The sequence below is a fragment of the Bombina bombina genome, chromosome 6, assembly GCF_027579735.1.
Source record: "Bombina bombina isolate aBomBom1 chromosome 6, aBomBom1.pri, whole genome shotgun sequence".
Classification (NCBI taxonomy): domain Eukaryota; kingdom Metazoa; phylum Chordata; class Amphibia; order Anura; family Bombinatoridae; genus Bombina; species Bombina bombina.
In genome coordinates, this window is record NC_069504.1 from 992168301 (window position 1) to 992183744 (window position 15444).

At 41.3% G+C, this 15444-nt stretch overlaps 1 protein-coding gene across 1 annotated transcript in view; it reads left to right on the top strand.

The window, feature by feature from the left end:
* LOC128664034 (proton-coupled amino acid transporter 1) overlaps positions 1-15444 on the top strand; it is a 495713-nt gene that overhangs the window by 361482 nt on the left and 118787 nt on the right. The window contains exons 9-10 of the mRNA XM_053718686.1: positions 3863-4029; positions 4204-4373. Of these exons, the coding sequence (XP_053574661.1) occupies positions 3863-4029; positions 4204-4373 (337 nt within the window). The remainder of the gene's footprint in view (positions 1-3862; positions 4030-4203; positions 4374-15444) is intronic.

Below are 15444 nucleotides of genomic sequence, written 5' to 3' on the forward strand. Positions count from 1 at the left end.
TTAACCCCTAACCTGCCCCCCACAACGTCGCCGCCAGCTACTTACAATAATTAACCCCTAATCTGCCGACCGCAAAGCGCCGCCACCTACGTTATCCTTATGTACCCTAATCTGCTGCCCCTAACACCGCCGACCCCTATATTATATTTATTAACCCCTAATCTGCCCCCCTCAACGTCGCCAACACCTGCCTACACTTATTAACCCCTAATCTGCCGAGCGGACCTGAGCGCTACTATAATAAAGTTATTAACCCCTAATCCGCCTCACTAACCCTATCATAAATAGTATTAACCCCTAATCTGCCCTCCCTAACATCGCCGACACCTAACTTCAATTATTAACCCCTAATCTGACGACCGGAGCTCACCGCTACTATAATAAATGGATTAACCCCTAAAGCTAAGTCTAACCCTAACACTAACACCCCCCTAAGTTAAATATAATTTAAATCTAACGAAATTAATTAACTCTTATTAAATAAATTATTCCTATTTAAAGCTAAATACTTACCTGTAAAATACATCCTAATATAGCTACAATATAAATTATAATTACATTGTAGCTATTTTAGGATTAATATTTATTTTACAGGCAACTTGGTAATTATTTTAACCAGGTACAATAGCTATTAAATAGTTAAGAACTATTTAATAGTTACCTAGTTAAAATAATAACAAAATTACCTGTAAAATAAGTCCTAACCTAAGTTATAATTAAACCTAACACTACCCTATCAATAAATTAATTAAATAAAATACCTACAATTACCTACAATAAAACCTAACACTACACTATCAATAAATAAATTAAATACAATTTCTACAAATAACTACAATTACATAAACTAACTAAAGTACAAAAAATAAAAAAATATTTACAAACATAAGAAAAATATTACAACAATTTTAAACTAATTACACCTACTCTAAGCCCCCTAATAAAATAACAAAGACCCCCAAAATAAAAAATTCCCTACCCTATTCTAAATTAATAAATGTAAAAGCTCTTTTACCTTACCAGCCCTGAACAGGGCCCTTTGCGGGGCATGCCCCAAGAAAATCAGCTCTTTTGCCTGTAAAAAAAAACATACAATACCCCCCCCCCCAAACATTACAACCCACCACCCACATACCCCTAATCTAACCCAAACCCCCCTTAAATAAACCTAACACTAAGCCCCTGAAGATCTTCCTACCTTGTCTTCACCATCCAGGTATCACCGATCCGTCCTGGCATCCGGTGCTGAAGAGGTCCAGAAGAGGCTCCAAAGTCTTCCTCCTATCCGGCAAGAAGAGGACATCCGGACCGGCAAACATCTTCTCCAAGCGGCATCTTCGATCTTCTTCCATCCGGTGCGGAGCGGATCCATCTTGAATCAGCCGACGCGGATCCATCCTCTTCTTCCGGCGTCTCCCGACGAATGACGGTTCCTTTAAGGGACGTCATCCAAGATGGCGTCCCTCGAATTCCGATTGGCTGATAGGATTCTATCAGCCAATCGGAATTAAGGTAGGAATATTCTGATTGGCTGATGGAATCAGCCAATCAGAATCAAGTTCAATCCGATTGGCTGATCCAATCAGCCAATCAGATTGAGCTCGCATTCTATTGGCTGATCGGAACAGCCAATAGAATGCGAGCTCAATCTGATTGGCTGATTGGATCAGCCAATCGGATTGAACTTGATTCTGATTGGCTGATTCCATCAGCCAATCAGAATATTCCTACCTTAATTCCGATTGGCTGATAGAATCCTATCAGCCAATCGGAATTCGAGGGACGCCATCTTGGATGACGTCCCTTAAAGGAACCGTCATTCGTCGGGAGACGCCGGAAGAAGAGGATGGATCCGCGTCGGCTGATTCAAGATGGACCCGCTCCGCACCGGATGGAAGAAGATCGAAGATGCCGCTTGGAGAAGATGTTTGCCGGTCCGGATGTCCTCTTCTTGCCGGATAGGAGGAAGACTTTGGAGCCTCTTCTGGACCTCTTCAGCACCGGATGCCAGGACGGATCGGTGATACCTGGATGGTGAAGACAAGGTAGGAAAATCTTCAGGGGCTTAGTGTTAGGTTTATTTAAGGGGGGTTTGGGTTAGATTAGGGGTATGTGGGTGGTGGGTTGTAATGTTGGGGGGGGGTATTGTATGTTTTTTTTTACAGGCAAAAGAGCTGATTTTCTTGGGGCATGCCCCGCAAAGGGCCCTGTTCAGGGCTGGTAAGGTAAAAGAGCTTTTACATTTATTAATTTAGAATAGGGTAGGGAATTTTTTATTTTGGGGGTCTTTGTTATTTTATTAGGGGGCTTAGAGTAGGTGTAATTAGTTTAAAATTGTTGTAATATTTTTCTTATGTTTGTAAATATTTTTTTATTTTTTGTACTTTAGTTAGTTTATGTAATTGTAGTTATTTGTAGAAATTGTATTTAATTTATTTATTGATAGTGTAGTGTTAGGTTTTATTGTAGGTAATTGTAGGTATTTTATTTAATTAATTTATTGATAGGGTAGTGTTAGGTTTAATTATAACTTAGGTTAGGACTTATTTTACAGGTAATTTTGTTATTATTTTAACTAGGTAACTATTAAATAGTTCTTAACTATTTAATAGCTATTGTACCTGGTTAAAATAATTACAAAGTTGCCTGTAAAATAAATATTAATCCTAAAATAGCTACAATGTAATTATAATTTATATTGTAGCTATATTAGGATTTATTTTACAGGTAAGTATTTAGCTTTAAATATGAATAATTTATTTAATAAGAGTTAATTAATTTCGTTAGATGTAAATTATATTTAAGTTAGGGGGGTGTTAGTGTTAGGGTTAGACTTAGCTTTAGGGGTTAATCCATTTATTATAGTAGCGGTGAGCTCCGGTCGTCAGATTAGGGGTTAATAATTGAAGTTAGGTGTCGGCGATGTTAGGGAGGGCAGATTAGGGGTTAATACTATTTATGATAGGGTTAGTGAGGCGGGTTAGGGGTTAATAACTTTATTATAGTAACGCTCAGGTCCGCTCGGCAGATTAGGGGTTAATAAGTGTAGGCAGGTGTTGGCGACGTTGAGGGGGGCAGATTAGGGGTTAATAAATATAATATAGGGGTCGGCGGTGTTAGGGGCAGCAGATTAGGGGTACATAGGGATAACGTAGGTTGCGGCGGTGTACGGAGCGGAAGATTAGGGGTTAAAAATAATATGCAGGGGTCAGTGATAGCGGGGGCGGCAGATTAGGGGTTAATAAGTGTAAGGTTAGGGGTGTTTAGACTCGGGGTACATGTTAGGGTGTTAGGTGCAGACGTAGGAAGTGTTTCCCCATAGGAAACAATGGGGCTGCGTTAGGAGCTGAACGCTGCTTTTTTTCAGGTGTTAGGTTTTTTTACAGCTCAAACAGCCCCATTGTTTCCTATGGGAGAATCGTGCACAAGCACGTTTTTGAGGCTGGCCGCGTCCGTAAGCAACTCTGGTATCGAGAGTTGCATTTGCAGTAAAAATGCTCTACGCTCCTTTTTTGGAGCCTAACGCAGCATTTTTTTGAACTCTCGATACCAGAGTTAATTTTATGGTGCGGCCAGAAAAAAGCCTGCGGAGCGTTAACAGCCCATCTACCGCCAAACTCCAAATCTAGGCCAAAGTGTTTGATTGCATTATTTGAAAATAAAGGATTAGGAACTCTTTACTGTACTAAATGAAGAAAATAAGAATTTCATTAGGACAAAACCTGACTGATTGCTAAGGATATTGAATGCATTTATATATACGTCTATACAGTATATGTTATATATATTTCCACAACCTTTTAAACCTAACAATTTCTATAAAAAATCAAAACAAATCCCTTCTCTTTATCATTTCTTCCAGGTCCTACCTTTGGAGAACAAGATGAAAATTCCACGTCAGTTTCCTGTTGTGCTGTACGTTGGGATGGGCATTGTAACAGCTCTGTACATCAGCATGGGCACTTTGGGTTACCTGCGTTTTGGATCCAGTATTCAGGCTAGCATTACCCTGAACCTACCTAATTGTTGGTAAGTTGCATTAAGCTTTACTTATAGAATACAAATATGTATGTGGATATAAGATGTATGAACCTTCCAGCTAACCACTTTTCTCTTGTTTTATGTGCATGTTACTCTGAAATAGTAATTAATTGTTTCTGATTCCTGACATTTCCCATTAATGCAGTTCATAATATCTTGTAGGCTGTACCAGTCTGTGAAGTTGCTCTACTCCTTTGGGATATTTATCACCTTTGCCCTGCAATTCTATGTTGCTGCAGAAATCATTGTCCCTACTGCAACGATGAGAGTTCCGGATCGTTGGGTCCTAGCTGTAGATTTTACCACAAGGGCATCATTGGTTTGTGTCACGTGTAAGTGTGCCTGATGTTTTTACTCTTTTTTTTTTTTTTTTTTTTACTGATGCTTTTAGTCGTATTTTATTTTCATTCACACCTTTTTATTTTCATTCACACCTATGGGAAAAGTGGGGTTTTTTAGCAAATATTTGTAATTAATCTTTTTAAATTTTCCATGCAATTAGTTCCTAACCCCTTGCACTTAATGGACGTAGGTACTATATCACACAGTACTTTGCCCAGTGTACCTATAACCAACACTCTGGTGCCAGTTGTGGTCCCACTGTCAGCTTTGACAGCTGGAGCCGCAAACGGAGTGCATAATGTATCTGGCAATGTCACTGGTAGAGTCTTTGCTGTTGAGAATGAGGGAAATTTCCTACACTGCTGAAAAATCGCTTCACCATGGAGAGGGTGGACAGGGATTCCCTACACTACAGAAAATAATTATAAAAATCTATGGTAATTGTGGGTGATGGTATAGGAAGGGCCTCTGCACTAGAGAATACCCCTTTGCCAAGATTAAGGGAGAATAAGGTTTAGCAGGAGAGAGGGAGGGTCAGTTTCCTCCACTACAAAAAAAAATGGAAACGAGGACTGGAGGGAGGTGAGGAGGGTGGGCAGGGATCAACACACTACAGAACAATTTTTTTAAAAAACTATGGAGAGGGGGGATGAATTCCTACACTACAGAAAATGGTGATAAATAAAAAAATAAATACAAATCTGCCCTTACTACATACTGGCAGATTAGCTTCCAGCAATTAATAGATGTGTGCATTCTGCTGTTTTGTTCACTGCAGAATGCATAACTAGGAGGCTCCTACTTCTGCAAAACCAGATCTTAGTGTGTTTCACTTGCACAAGAGGATATTCAGCTCCGAAAACAGCAGAATACTAAAAATAGCCTCCTATTTCCGCATTTGGCAGTGAACAAAACTTCTGAATGTGCTTAACATGGCGTTCAGCAGTTGGAGGGGGAAGGGAAGAGAACTATTTGGGAGGTATCAGGGAGGATAATCTCTACACTACATCAAATTAAAGGGACAGTCAAGTCCAAAAAAAACTTTCATGATTCAGATAGAGCATTGTTTTAATTTTAAACAACTTTCCAATTTACTTTTATCACCAATTTTGCTTTGTTCTCTTTGTATTCTTAGTTGGAAGCTAAACCTAGGAGAGTCATATGCTAATTTCTTAGATCTTGAAGGCCGCCTCTAATCTAAATGCATTTTGAAAGTGTTTCACCACTAGAGGGCATTAGTTCATGTGTTTCATATAGATAACATTGAGCTCATGCTCGTGAATTTACCATGGAGACAGCTCTGATTGGTCTAAAATTCAAGTCTGTCAAAAGAACTGAAATAAGGGGGCAGTCTGCTGAGGCTTAGATACAAGGTAATTACAGAGGTAAAAAGTGTATAATTATAACTGTGTTGGTTATGCAAAACTGGGGAATTGGTAATTAAGGGATTATCTATCTTTTAAAACAACAAAAATTCTGGTGTTGACTGTCCCTTTAAGTATATCTATTTATTTATATGTATGTATATATGTGTGTGTCTTGTAAATGTTTTGTAGATGATTTATTTATATAGCCCATAAAGGTTTTTTTACAAAAATGGATAGTTTGCTTATTTTTAAAGGGACACAGAACCCAAATCTTTTCTTTTGTGATTCAGAAAAAGCATGCAATTTTAAGGAACTTTCTAATTGACTCCTATTATCAAATTGTCTTCATTCTCTTGGTATCTTTATTTGAAATGCAAGAATGTAAGTTTAGATGCCGGCCCATTTTTGGTGAACAAACTGGGTTGTTCTTGCTGATTGGTGGATAAATTCACCCACTAGTAAACAAGTGCTTTCCATGGTTCTGAACTTAAAAAATAGCTTAGATGCCTTCTTTTTCAAATAAAGAAAGCAAGAGAATGAAGAAAAATTGATAATAGGTGTAAATTATAAAGTTGCTTAAAATTACATGCTCTATCTGAATCACAAAATAAAAAATGTGGGTTCAGTGTCCCTTTAAATAACATTGCTCTGATTTTCATACTCCTTACCAAGCCCCAAAGTTTTAGGAGAAAACCGACGTATACCCACTCCAGCTTGCTTCTGTTTGTGTTAAGAGTCTTTTCATTTAACGTCTCTCTTTCAGAGCAAACATTTTATCAAATAAACATACAAAGAGCCTACAATTATCAACGACTTTCTGATTTGCTTCTATTATCAATTGCTTCATTCTCCTGGTATTCTTTGTTGGCTCAGGAACAGTAATGCACTACTCGGAGCTAGCTGAACACATTGGGTGAGCCAATGACAAGAGGCCTATATGTGCAGCCACCAATCAGAAGCTAGCTCCCAGTAGTGCATTGCTGCTCTTAAGCCTGCCTAGGTATGCTTTTCAACAAATATACTAAGAGAATGAAGCAAATTAGATAATAGAAGTCAGTTGTAAATTTGTTTAAAGGACCTGTAAACACAGTAGATTTGCATAATCAACAAATGCAAGATAACAAGACAACACAATAGCATTTACTCTGAATTTTAAATGAGGAGTAGATTTTTTTCTAACAGATTTCAAAGTTATGTATATTTCTCTTGTAAGATGTATCGAGCCCACTGATTCTTCCATACTTGTGGGATATTCTCCTTCCCTACAGGAAGTGGCAAAGAGAGCACCCACAGCAGAGCTGTCTATATAGCTCCTCCCTTAGCTCCACCCCCCAGTCATTCTCTTTGCCTACTCTAAGTACTAGCAAGGGCAGAGTGAGTGTGGTGACAAAAATGTTAGTTTTTATTTTCTCAAGCAAAAGTTTGTTATTTTAAATGGTACCGGTGTGTACTATTTACTCTCTGGCAGAAAAGGGATGAAGATTTCTGCAAGGAGGATGATGATCTTAGCATTTGGTAACTAAGATCCATTGCTGTTCCCACTGAGGCTGAAGAGTACAGGAAACTTCAGCTGAGGAACGGTTTTGCAGTCTCTACTGCACTGAGGTATGTTCAGTCAATTTTTCTAGAAAGACAGGATATTTCAAGAAAAGGGCTGACATTATCCCCATGAGGGGAAGGGTAAGCTTTAATCAGACACTTAGGGTAGTATTATAAGCTTGCATAAGGCCTAAGTTACTGCTGGTTGACACTTATAGGTTTTAAACAGACGTTTTTGATAGATTTGAGAAAAAGGTTTTTTCTCTTGTAAGGTGTATCCAGTCCACGGATCATCCATTACTTGTGGGATATTCTCCTTCCCAACAGGAAGTTGCAAGAGGATCACCCACAGCAGAGCTGCTATATAGCTCCTCCCCTAACTGCCATATCCAGTCATTCTCTTGCAACTCTCAACAAGCATGGAGGTAGTAAGAGGAAAGTGGTGAAATGTAGCTGTTAACTTGCTTCAATCAAAAGTTTGTTATTTTTAAATGGTACCGGAGTTGTACTATTTTGTTCCAGGCAGAAAAATAGAAGAATCTGCCTGTTATTTCTATGATCTTAGCAGGTTGTAACTAAGATCCATTGCTGTTCTCACACATGACTGAAGAGAGAGATAACTTCAGCGGGGGAATGGCGTGCAGGTTATCCTGCTATGAGGTATGTGCAGTTAATATTTTTCTAGAAGATGTGAATGCTAGAAAATGCTGTTGATACCAAATTTATGTAAGGTAAGCCTGAATACAGTGATTTAATAGCGACTGGTACTATGCTTACTTTCTGAGGTAATACTCTTTTATATTTGCAATATAAAACATTTGCTGGCATGTTTAAACGTTTTTATATATACTTTGGTGATAAAACTTTATTGGGGCCTAGTTTTTTCCACATGGCTGGCTTAAATTTGCCTAGAAACAGTTTCCTGAGGCTTTTCACTGTGTTACTATGAGTGGGAGGGGCCTAATTTAGCGCTTTTTTGCACAGTAACTTTTACAGACTGAGACATCCAGCTTCCTCCAGGAGTCCCCTGAATGCTATAGGACATCTCTAAAGGGCTCTTAGGCTTTCCAAAATCGTTTGTTGGGTAAGGTAGGCCCACAGCAAGGCTGTGGCAGTTTGGTGTGACTGTTAAAAAACGTCTATATCATTTTTTTTATCCGTTTTTTGAACTAAGGGGTTAATCATCCATTTGCAAGTGGGTGCAATGCTCTGTTAGCTTATTATACACACTGTAAAAATTTCATTTGATTTACTGCCTTTTTTCACTGTTTTTCAAATTCTGACAAAATTTGTTTCTCTTAAAGGCACAGTACCGTTTCTTATATTTGCTTGTTAACTTGATTTAAAGTGTTTTCCAAGCTTGCTAGTCTCATTGCTAGTCTGTACAAACATGTCTGACATAGAGGAAACTCCTTGTTCATTATGTTTAAAAGCCATGGTGGAACCCCCTCTTAGAATGTGTACCAAATGTACTGATTTCACTTTAAGCAATAAAGATCATATTCTGTCTTTAAAAAATTTATCACCAGAGGAATCTGACGAGGGGGAAGTTATGCCGACTAACTCTCCCCACGTGTCAGATCCTTTGACTCCCGCTCAAGGGACTCACGCTCAAATGGCGCCAAGTACATCTAGGGCGCCCATAGCGTTTACTTTACAAGACATGGCGGCGGTCATGGATAATACACTGTCAGCGGTATTAGCCAGACTACCTGAATTTAGAGGAAAGCGAGATAGCTCTGGAGTTAGACGAAATACAGAGCATACTGACGCTTTAAGAGCTATGTCTGATACTGCCTCACAATATGCAGAAGCTGAAGAAGCAGAGCTTCTTTCTGTGGGTGATGTTTCTGACTCAGGGAAGATGATGCAACCTGATTCTGATATCTCTACATTTAAATTTAAGCTTGAACACCTCCGCGTGTTACTCAGGGAGGTTTTAGCTGCTCTGAATGACTGTGATACAATTGCAGTGCCAGAGAAATTGTGTAGACTGGATAAATACTATGCAGTGCCGGTGTGCACTGATGTTTTTCCAATACCGAAAAGGTTTACAGAAATTATTACTAAGGAATGGGATAGACCAGGTGTGCCGTTCTCTCCCCCTCCTATTTTTAGAAAAATGTTTCCAATAGACGCCACCACACGGGACTTATGGCAGACAGTTCCTAAGGTGGAGGGAGCAGTTTCTACTCTAGCAACGCGTACTACTATCCCTGTCGAGGACAGTTGTGCTTTCTTAGATCCAATGGATAAAAAGTTAGAGGGTTACCTTAAGAAAATGTTTATTCAACAAGGCTTTATCCTACAGCCCCTTGCATGCATTGCTCCTGTCACTGCTGCTGCGGCGTTCTGGTTTGAGTCTCTGGAAGAGGCTTTACAGGTAGCGACTCCATTGGATGACATACGTGACAAGCTTAGAGCACTTAAGCTAGCCAATTCTTTTGTTTCTGATGCCATTGTTCATTTGACTAAACTAACGGCTAAGAATTCTGGTTTTGCTATCCAGGAGCGCAGAGCGCTATGGCTTAAATCATGGTCAGCTGACGTTACTTCAAAGTCTAAGCTGCTTAACATTCCCTTCAAGGGGCAGACCCTATTCGGGCCTGGTTTGAAGGAGATTATTGCTGATATCACTGGAGGAAAAGGTCATGCCCTTCCTCAGGATAGGTCCGAATCAAGGGCCAAACAGTCTAATTTTCGTGCCTTTCGAAACTTCAAGGCAAGTGCGGCATCAACTTCCTCTAATGCAAAACAATAGGGAACTTTTGCTCAGTCCAAGACGGTCTGGAGACCTAACCAGACCTGGAACAAAGGTAAGCAGGCCAAAAAGCCTGCTGCTGCCTCTAAGACAGCATGAAGGAACGGCCCCCTATCCGGTAACGGATCTAGTAGGGGGCAGACTTTCGCTCTTCGCCCAGGCGTGGGCAAGAGATGTCCAGGATCCCTGGGTGTTGGAAATTATATCCCAGGGATATCTTCTGGACTTCAAAGCTTCCCCCCAAAAGGGAGATTTCACCTTTCACAATTATCTGCAAACCAGATAAAGAGAGAGGCATTCTTACACTGTGTACAAGACCTCCTAGTTATGGGAGTGATCCATCCAGTTCCAAAGGAGGAACAGGGACAGGGATTTTACTCAAATCTGTTTGTAGTTCCCAAAAAAGAGGGAACCTTCAGACCAATTTTGGATCTAAAGATCTTAAACAAATTCCTCAGAGTTCCATCATTCAAGATGGAGACTATTCGTACCATCCTACCTATGATCCAGGAGGGTCAATACATGACTACAGTGGATTTAAAGGATGCTTATCTTCACATTCCGATACACAAAGATCATCATCGGTTTCTCAGGTTTGCCTTCCTAGACAGGCATTACCAGTTTGTAGCTCTTCCCTTTGGGTTAGCTACAGCCCCAAGAATTTTTACGAAGGTTCTGGGGTCGCTTCTGGCGGTCCTAAGGCCGCGGGGCATAGCAGTAGCCCCTTATTTAGACGACATCCTGATTCAGGCGTCAAACTTCCAAATTGCCAAGTCTCATACGGACATAGTGTTTCTGAGGTCGCATGGGTGGAAGGTGAACGAGGAAAAGAGTTCTCTATCCCCCCTCACAAGAGTTTCCTTCCTAGGGACTCTGATAGATTCTGTAGAAATGAAAATTTACCTGACGGAGTCCAGGTTATCAAAACTTCTAAATTCCTGCCGTGTTCTTTATTCCATTCCTCGCCCTTCGGTGGCTCAGTGCATGGAAGTAATTGGCTTAATGGTAGCGGCAATGGACATAGTGCCGTTTGCACGCCTACATCTCAGACCGCTGCAACTCTGCATGCTCAGTCAGTGGAATGGGGATTACACAGATTTGTCCCCTCTACTAAATCTGGATCAAGAGACCAGGGATTCTCTTCTCTGGTGGCTATCTCGGGTCCATCTGTCCAAAGGTATGACCTTTCGCAGGCCAGATTGGACAATTGTAACAACAGATGCCAGCCTTCTAGGTTAGGGTGCAGTCTGGAACTCCCTGAAGGCTCAGGGATCGTGGACTCAGGAGGAGTCACTCCTTCCAATAAATATTCTGGAACTGAGAGCGATATTCAATGCTCTTCAGGCTTGGCCTCAGTTAGCAACTCTGAGGTTCATCAGATTTCAGTCGGACAACATCACGACTGTGGCTTACATCAACCATCAAGGGGGAACAAGGAGTTCCCTAGCGATGTTAGAAGTCTCAAAGATAATTCGCTGGGCAGAGATTCACTCTTGCCACCTATCAGCTATCCATATCCCGGGTGTAGAGAACTGGGAGGCGGATTTTCTAAGTCGTCAGACTTTCTCCAACATTGGTGTGTCCGGTCCACGGCGTCATCCATAACTTGTGGGAATATTCTCTTCCCCAACAGGAAATGGCAAAGAGCACAGCAAAAGCTGTCCATATAGTCCCTCCTAGACTCCGCCCACCCCAGTCATTCTCTTTGCCGCTGAACAAGCAGCATCTCCACGGAGATGGTGAAGAGTATGTGGTGTTTAGTTGTAGTTTTTTTATTCTACTATCAAGAGTTTGTTATTTTAAAATAGTGCTGGTATGTACTATTTACTCTGAAACAGAAAAGGATGAAGAGTTCTGTTTGTGAGAGGAGTATGATTTTAGCAGCAGTAACTAAAATCGGTTTCTGTTCCCACACAGGACTGTTGAGATGAGATAACTTCAGTTGGGGGGAACAGTTGGCAGACTTTTCTGCTTAAGGTATGACTAGCCATATTTCTAACAAGACTGTGTAATGCTGGAAGGCTGTCATTTTCCCCTCATGGGAACCGGTAAGCCATTTTCTTAGTCTCAAACAGAATAAAGGGCTTAATATGGGCTATAAAACTGGTAGACACTTTTTATGGGCTAGATCGATTGCTTTATTTGGGCATTTTATACAGTTTGATGTTGAAATTCACACTTTATATCTTTGGGGAACGTTTTTTTATGTCAGGCACTGGTTTAGACACCTTCCCAGTCAGGAAGAGCCTTCTCTGTAGTAGGCAGAGCCTCATTTTCGCGCCATTACTGCGCAGTTACTTTTGAGAGCAGTACATGCAGCTACATGTGTGTGGGTCTGGAAATAGTTGAAAAGGTTCCTAGAAGGCTTCATTTGGTATCGTATACCCCCCTGGGTTTGGTAAAGTCGCAGCAAAGGCTGGAGCTGGGACTGTAGAGGGTTTAAAACTGTAAACGGCTCCGGTTTCCTCATTTTATGGGTTAAAGGTCTGAAATTTGGGGTGCAATGCTTTGAATGCTTTAAGACACTGTGGTGAAAATTTGGTTAAAATTGAACAATTCCTTCATAGTTTTTCACATATTCAGTAAAAAAGTGTGCCCTGTTTAAAATTTAAAGAGACTGTAACGGTTTTGTTTTAAAACGGTTTTTGTACTTTATTGACAAGTTTAAGCCTGTTTAACATGTCTGTGCCTTCAGATAGACTATGTTCTGTATGTATGGAAGCCAATGTGTCTCCCCCTTCAAATATGTGTGATAATTGTGCCATAGCGTCCAAACAAAGTAAGGACAGTACTGCCACAGATAGTAAAGTTGCCCAAGATGATTCATCAGATGAAGGGAGTAGACATAGTTCTACATCATCTCCTTCTGTGTCTACACCAGTTTTGCCCACGCAGGAGACCCCTAGTACTTCTAGCGCGCCAATGCTTGTTACAATGCAACAATTGACGGCAGTAATGGATAACTCCATAGCAAATATTTTATCCAAAATGCCTGCATTTCAGAGAAAGCACGATTGCTCTGTTTTAAACACCATAGAGCAGGAGGGCGCTGATGATAATTGCTCTGTCATACCCTCACACCAATCTGAAGTGGCCATGAGGGAGGTTTTGTCAGATGGGGAAATTTCTAATTCAGGTAAAATTTCTCAACAGGCAGAACCTGATGTTGTGACATTTAAATTTAAATTAGAGCATCTCCGCGCACTGCTTAAGGAGGTGCTATTTACTCTGGATGATTGTGACAACTTGGTCATTCCAGAAAAATTGTGCAAGATGGACAAGTTCCTAGAGGTTCCGGTGTACCCCGACGCTTTTCCTATACCCAAGCGGGTGGCGGACATAGTGAATAAGGAGTGGGAGAAGCCCGGCATACCTTTTGTCCCCCTTCTATATTTAAGAAATTATTTCCTATGGTCGACCCCAGAAAGGACTTATGGCAGACAGTCCCTAAGGTCGAGGGGGCAGTTTCTACACTAGCCAAGCGCACTACTATTCCTATCGAGGATAATTGTGCTTTCAAAGATCCTATGGATAAAAAATTGGAGGGTTTGCTTAAAAAGATTTTTGTACAGCAAGGTTACCTCCTGCAACCTATTTTGTGCATTATTCCTGTCACTACAGCAGCGTGGTTCTGGTTCGAAGAACTAGAAAAGTCGCTCAGTAGAGAGACTCCGTATGAGGAGGTTATGGACAGAATTCACGCACTTAAGTTAGCTAATTCCTTTATTTTAGATGCCGCTTTGCAGTTAGCTAGATTAGCGGCGAAAAATTCAGGGTTTGCAATTGTGGCGCGCAGAGCGCTCTGGCTAAAGTCTTGGTCAGCGGATGTATCTTCCAAGACAAAATTGCTTAATATCCCTTTCAAGGGTAAAACCCTTTTTGGGCCAGAATTGAAAGAGATTATCTCAGACATCACTGGGGGTAAGGGCCATGCCCTCCCACAAGATAGGCCTTTCAAGGCCAAGAATAAGTCTAATTTTCGTTCCTTTCGCAATTTCAGGAACGGACCGGCCTCCAACTCTGCAGCCTCTAGACAAGAGGGTAATGCTTCGCAAACCAAACCAGCTTGGAAACCGATGCAAGGCTGGAACAAGGGTAAGCAGGCCAAGAAGCCTGCTGCTGCTACCAAAACAGCATGAAGGAGTAGCCCCCGATCCGGGACCGGATCTAGTAGGGGGCAGACTCTCTCTCTCTTCGCTCAGGCTTGGGCAAGAGATGTTCAGGATCCCTGGGCACTAGAAATAGTTTCTCAGGGTTATCTTCTGGAATTCAAGGAACTACCCCCAAGGGGAAGGTTCCACATGTCTCACTTATCTTCAAACCAAATAAAGAGACAGGCATTCTTACACTGTGTAGAAGACCTGTTAAAAATGGGAGTGATACACCCAGTTCCAACTGTGGAACAAGGACTGGGGTTTTACTCAAATCTGTTTGTAGTTCCCAAAAAAGAGGGAACCTTCAGACCAATTCTGGATTTAAAGATTCTAAACAAATTTCTCAGAGTGCCATTGTTCAAAATGGAAACTATTCGAACGATTTTACCTACAATCCAGGAGGGTCAATTTATGACTACCGTGGATCTAAAGGATGCATATCTACATATTCCTATCCACAAAGATCATCATCAGTTCCTAAGGTTCGCCTTCCTGGACAAACATTACCAGTTTGTGGCTCTCCCATTCGGGCTAGCCACTGCTCCAAGGATTTTCACAAAGGTACTCGGGTCCCTTCTAGCGGTTCTAAGACCAAGGGGCATTGCAGTGGCACCTTACTTGGACGACATTCTGATACAAGCGTCGTCTCTTTCAAAGGCAAAGGCTCACACAGACATGGCCTTTCTCAGATCTCACGGGTGGAAGGTGAACATAGAAAAAAGTTCCCTGTCTCCGTCGACAAGAGTTCCTTTCTTGGGGACAATAATAGATTCTTTAGAAATGAAGATTTTCCTGACAGAAAAGTCAAAACTTCTAAACGCTTGTCAAGTTCTTCACTCTGTTCCACAACCTTCCATAGCTCAGTGCATGGAAGTAGTAGGGTTGATGGTTGCAGCAATGGACATAGTTCCTTTTGCGCGAATTCATCTAAGACCATTACAACTGTGCATGCTGAAACAGTGGAATGGGGACTATACAGACTTGTCTCCAGTGATTCAAGTAGATCAGAAGACCAGAGACTCACTCCGTTGGTGGCTAACCCAGGATCACCTGTCCCAGGGAATGAGCTTCCGCAGACCAGAGTGGGTCATCGTCACAACCGACTCCAGTCTAGTGGGCTGGGGCGCGGTCTGGGAATCCCTGAAAGCTCAGGGTCTATGGTCTCGGGAAGAGTCTCTTCTCCCGATAAACATTCTGGAACTGAGAGCGATATTCAATACTCTCAGGGCTTGGCCTCAAC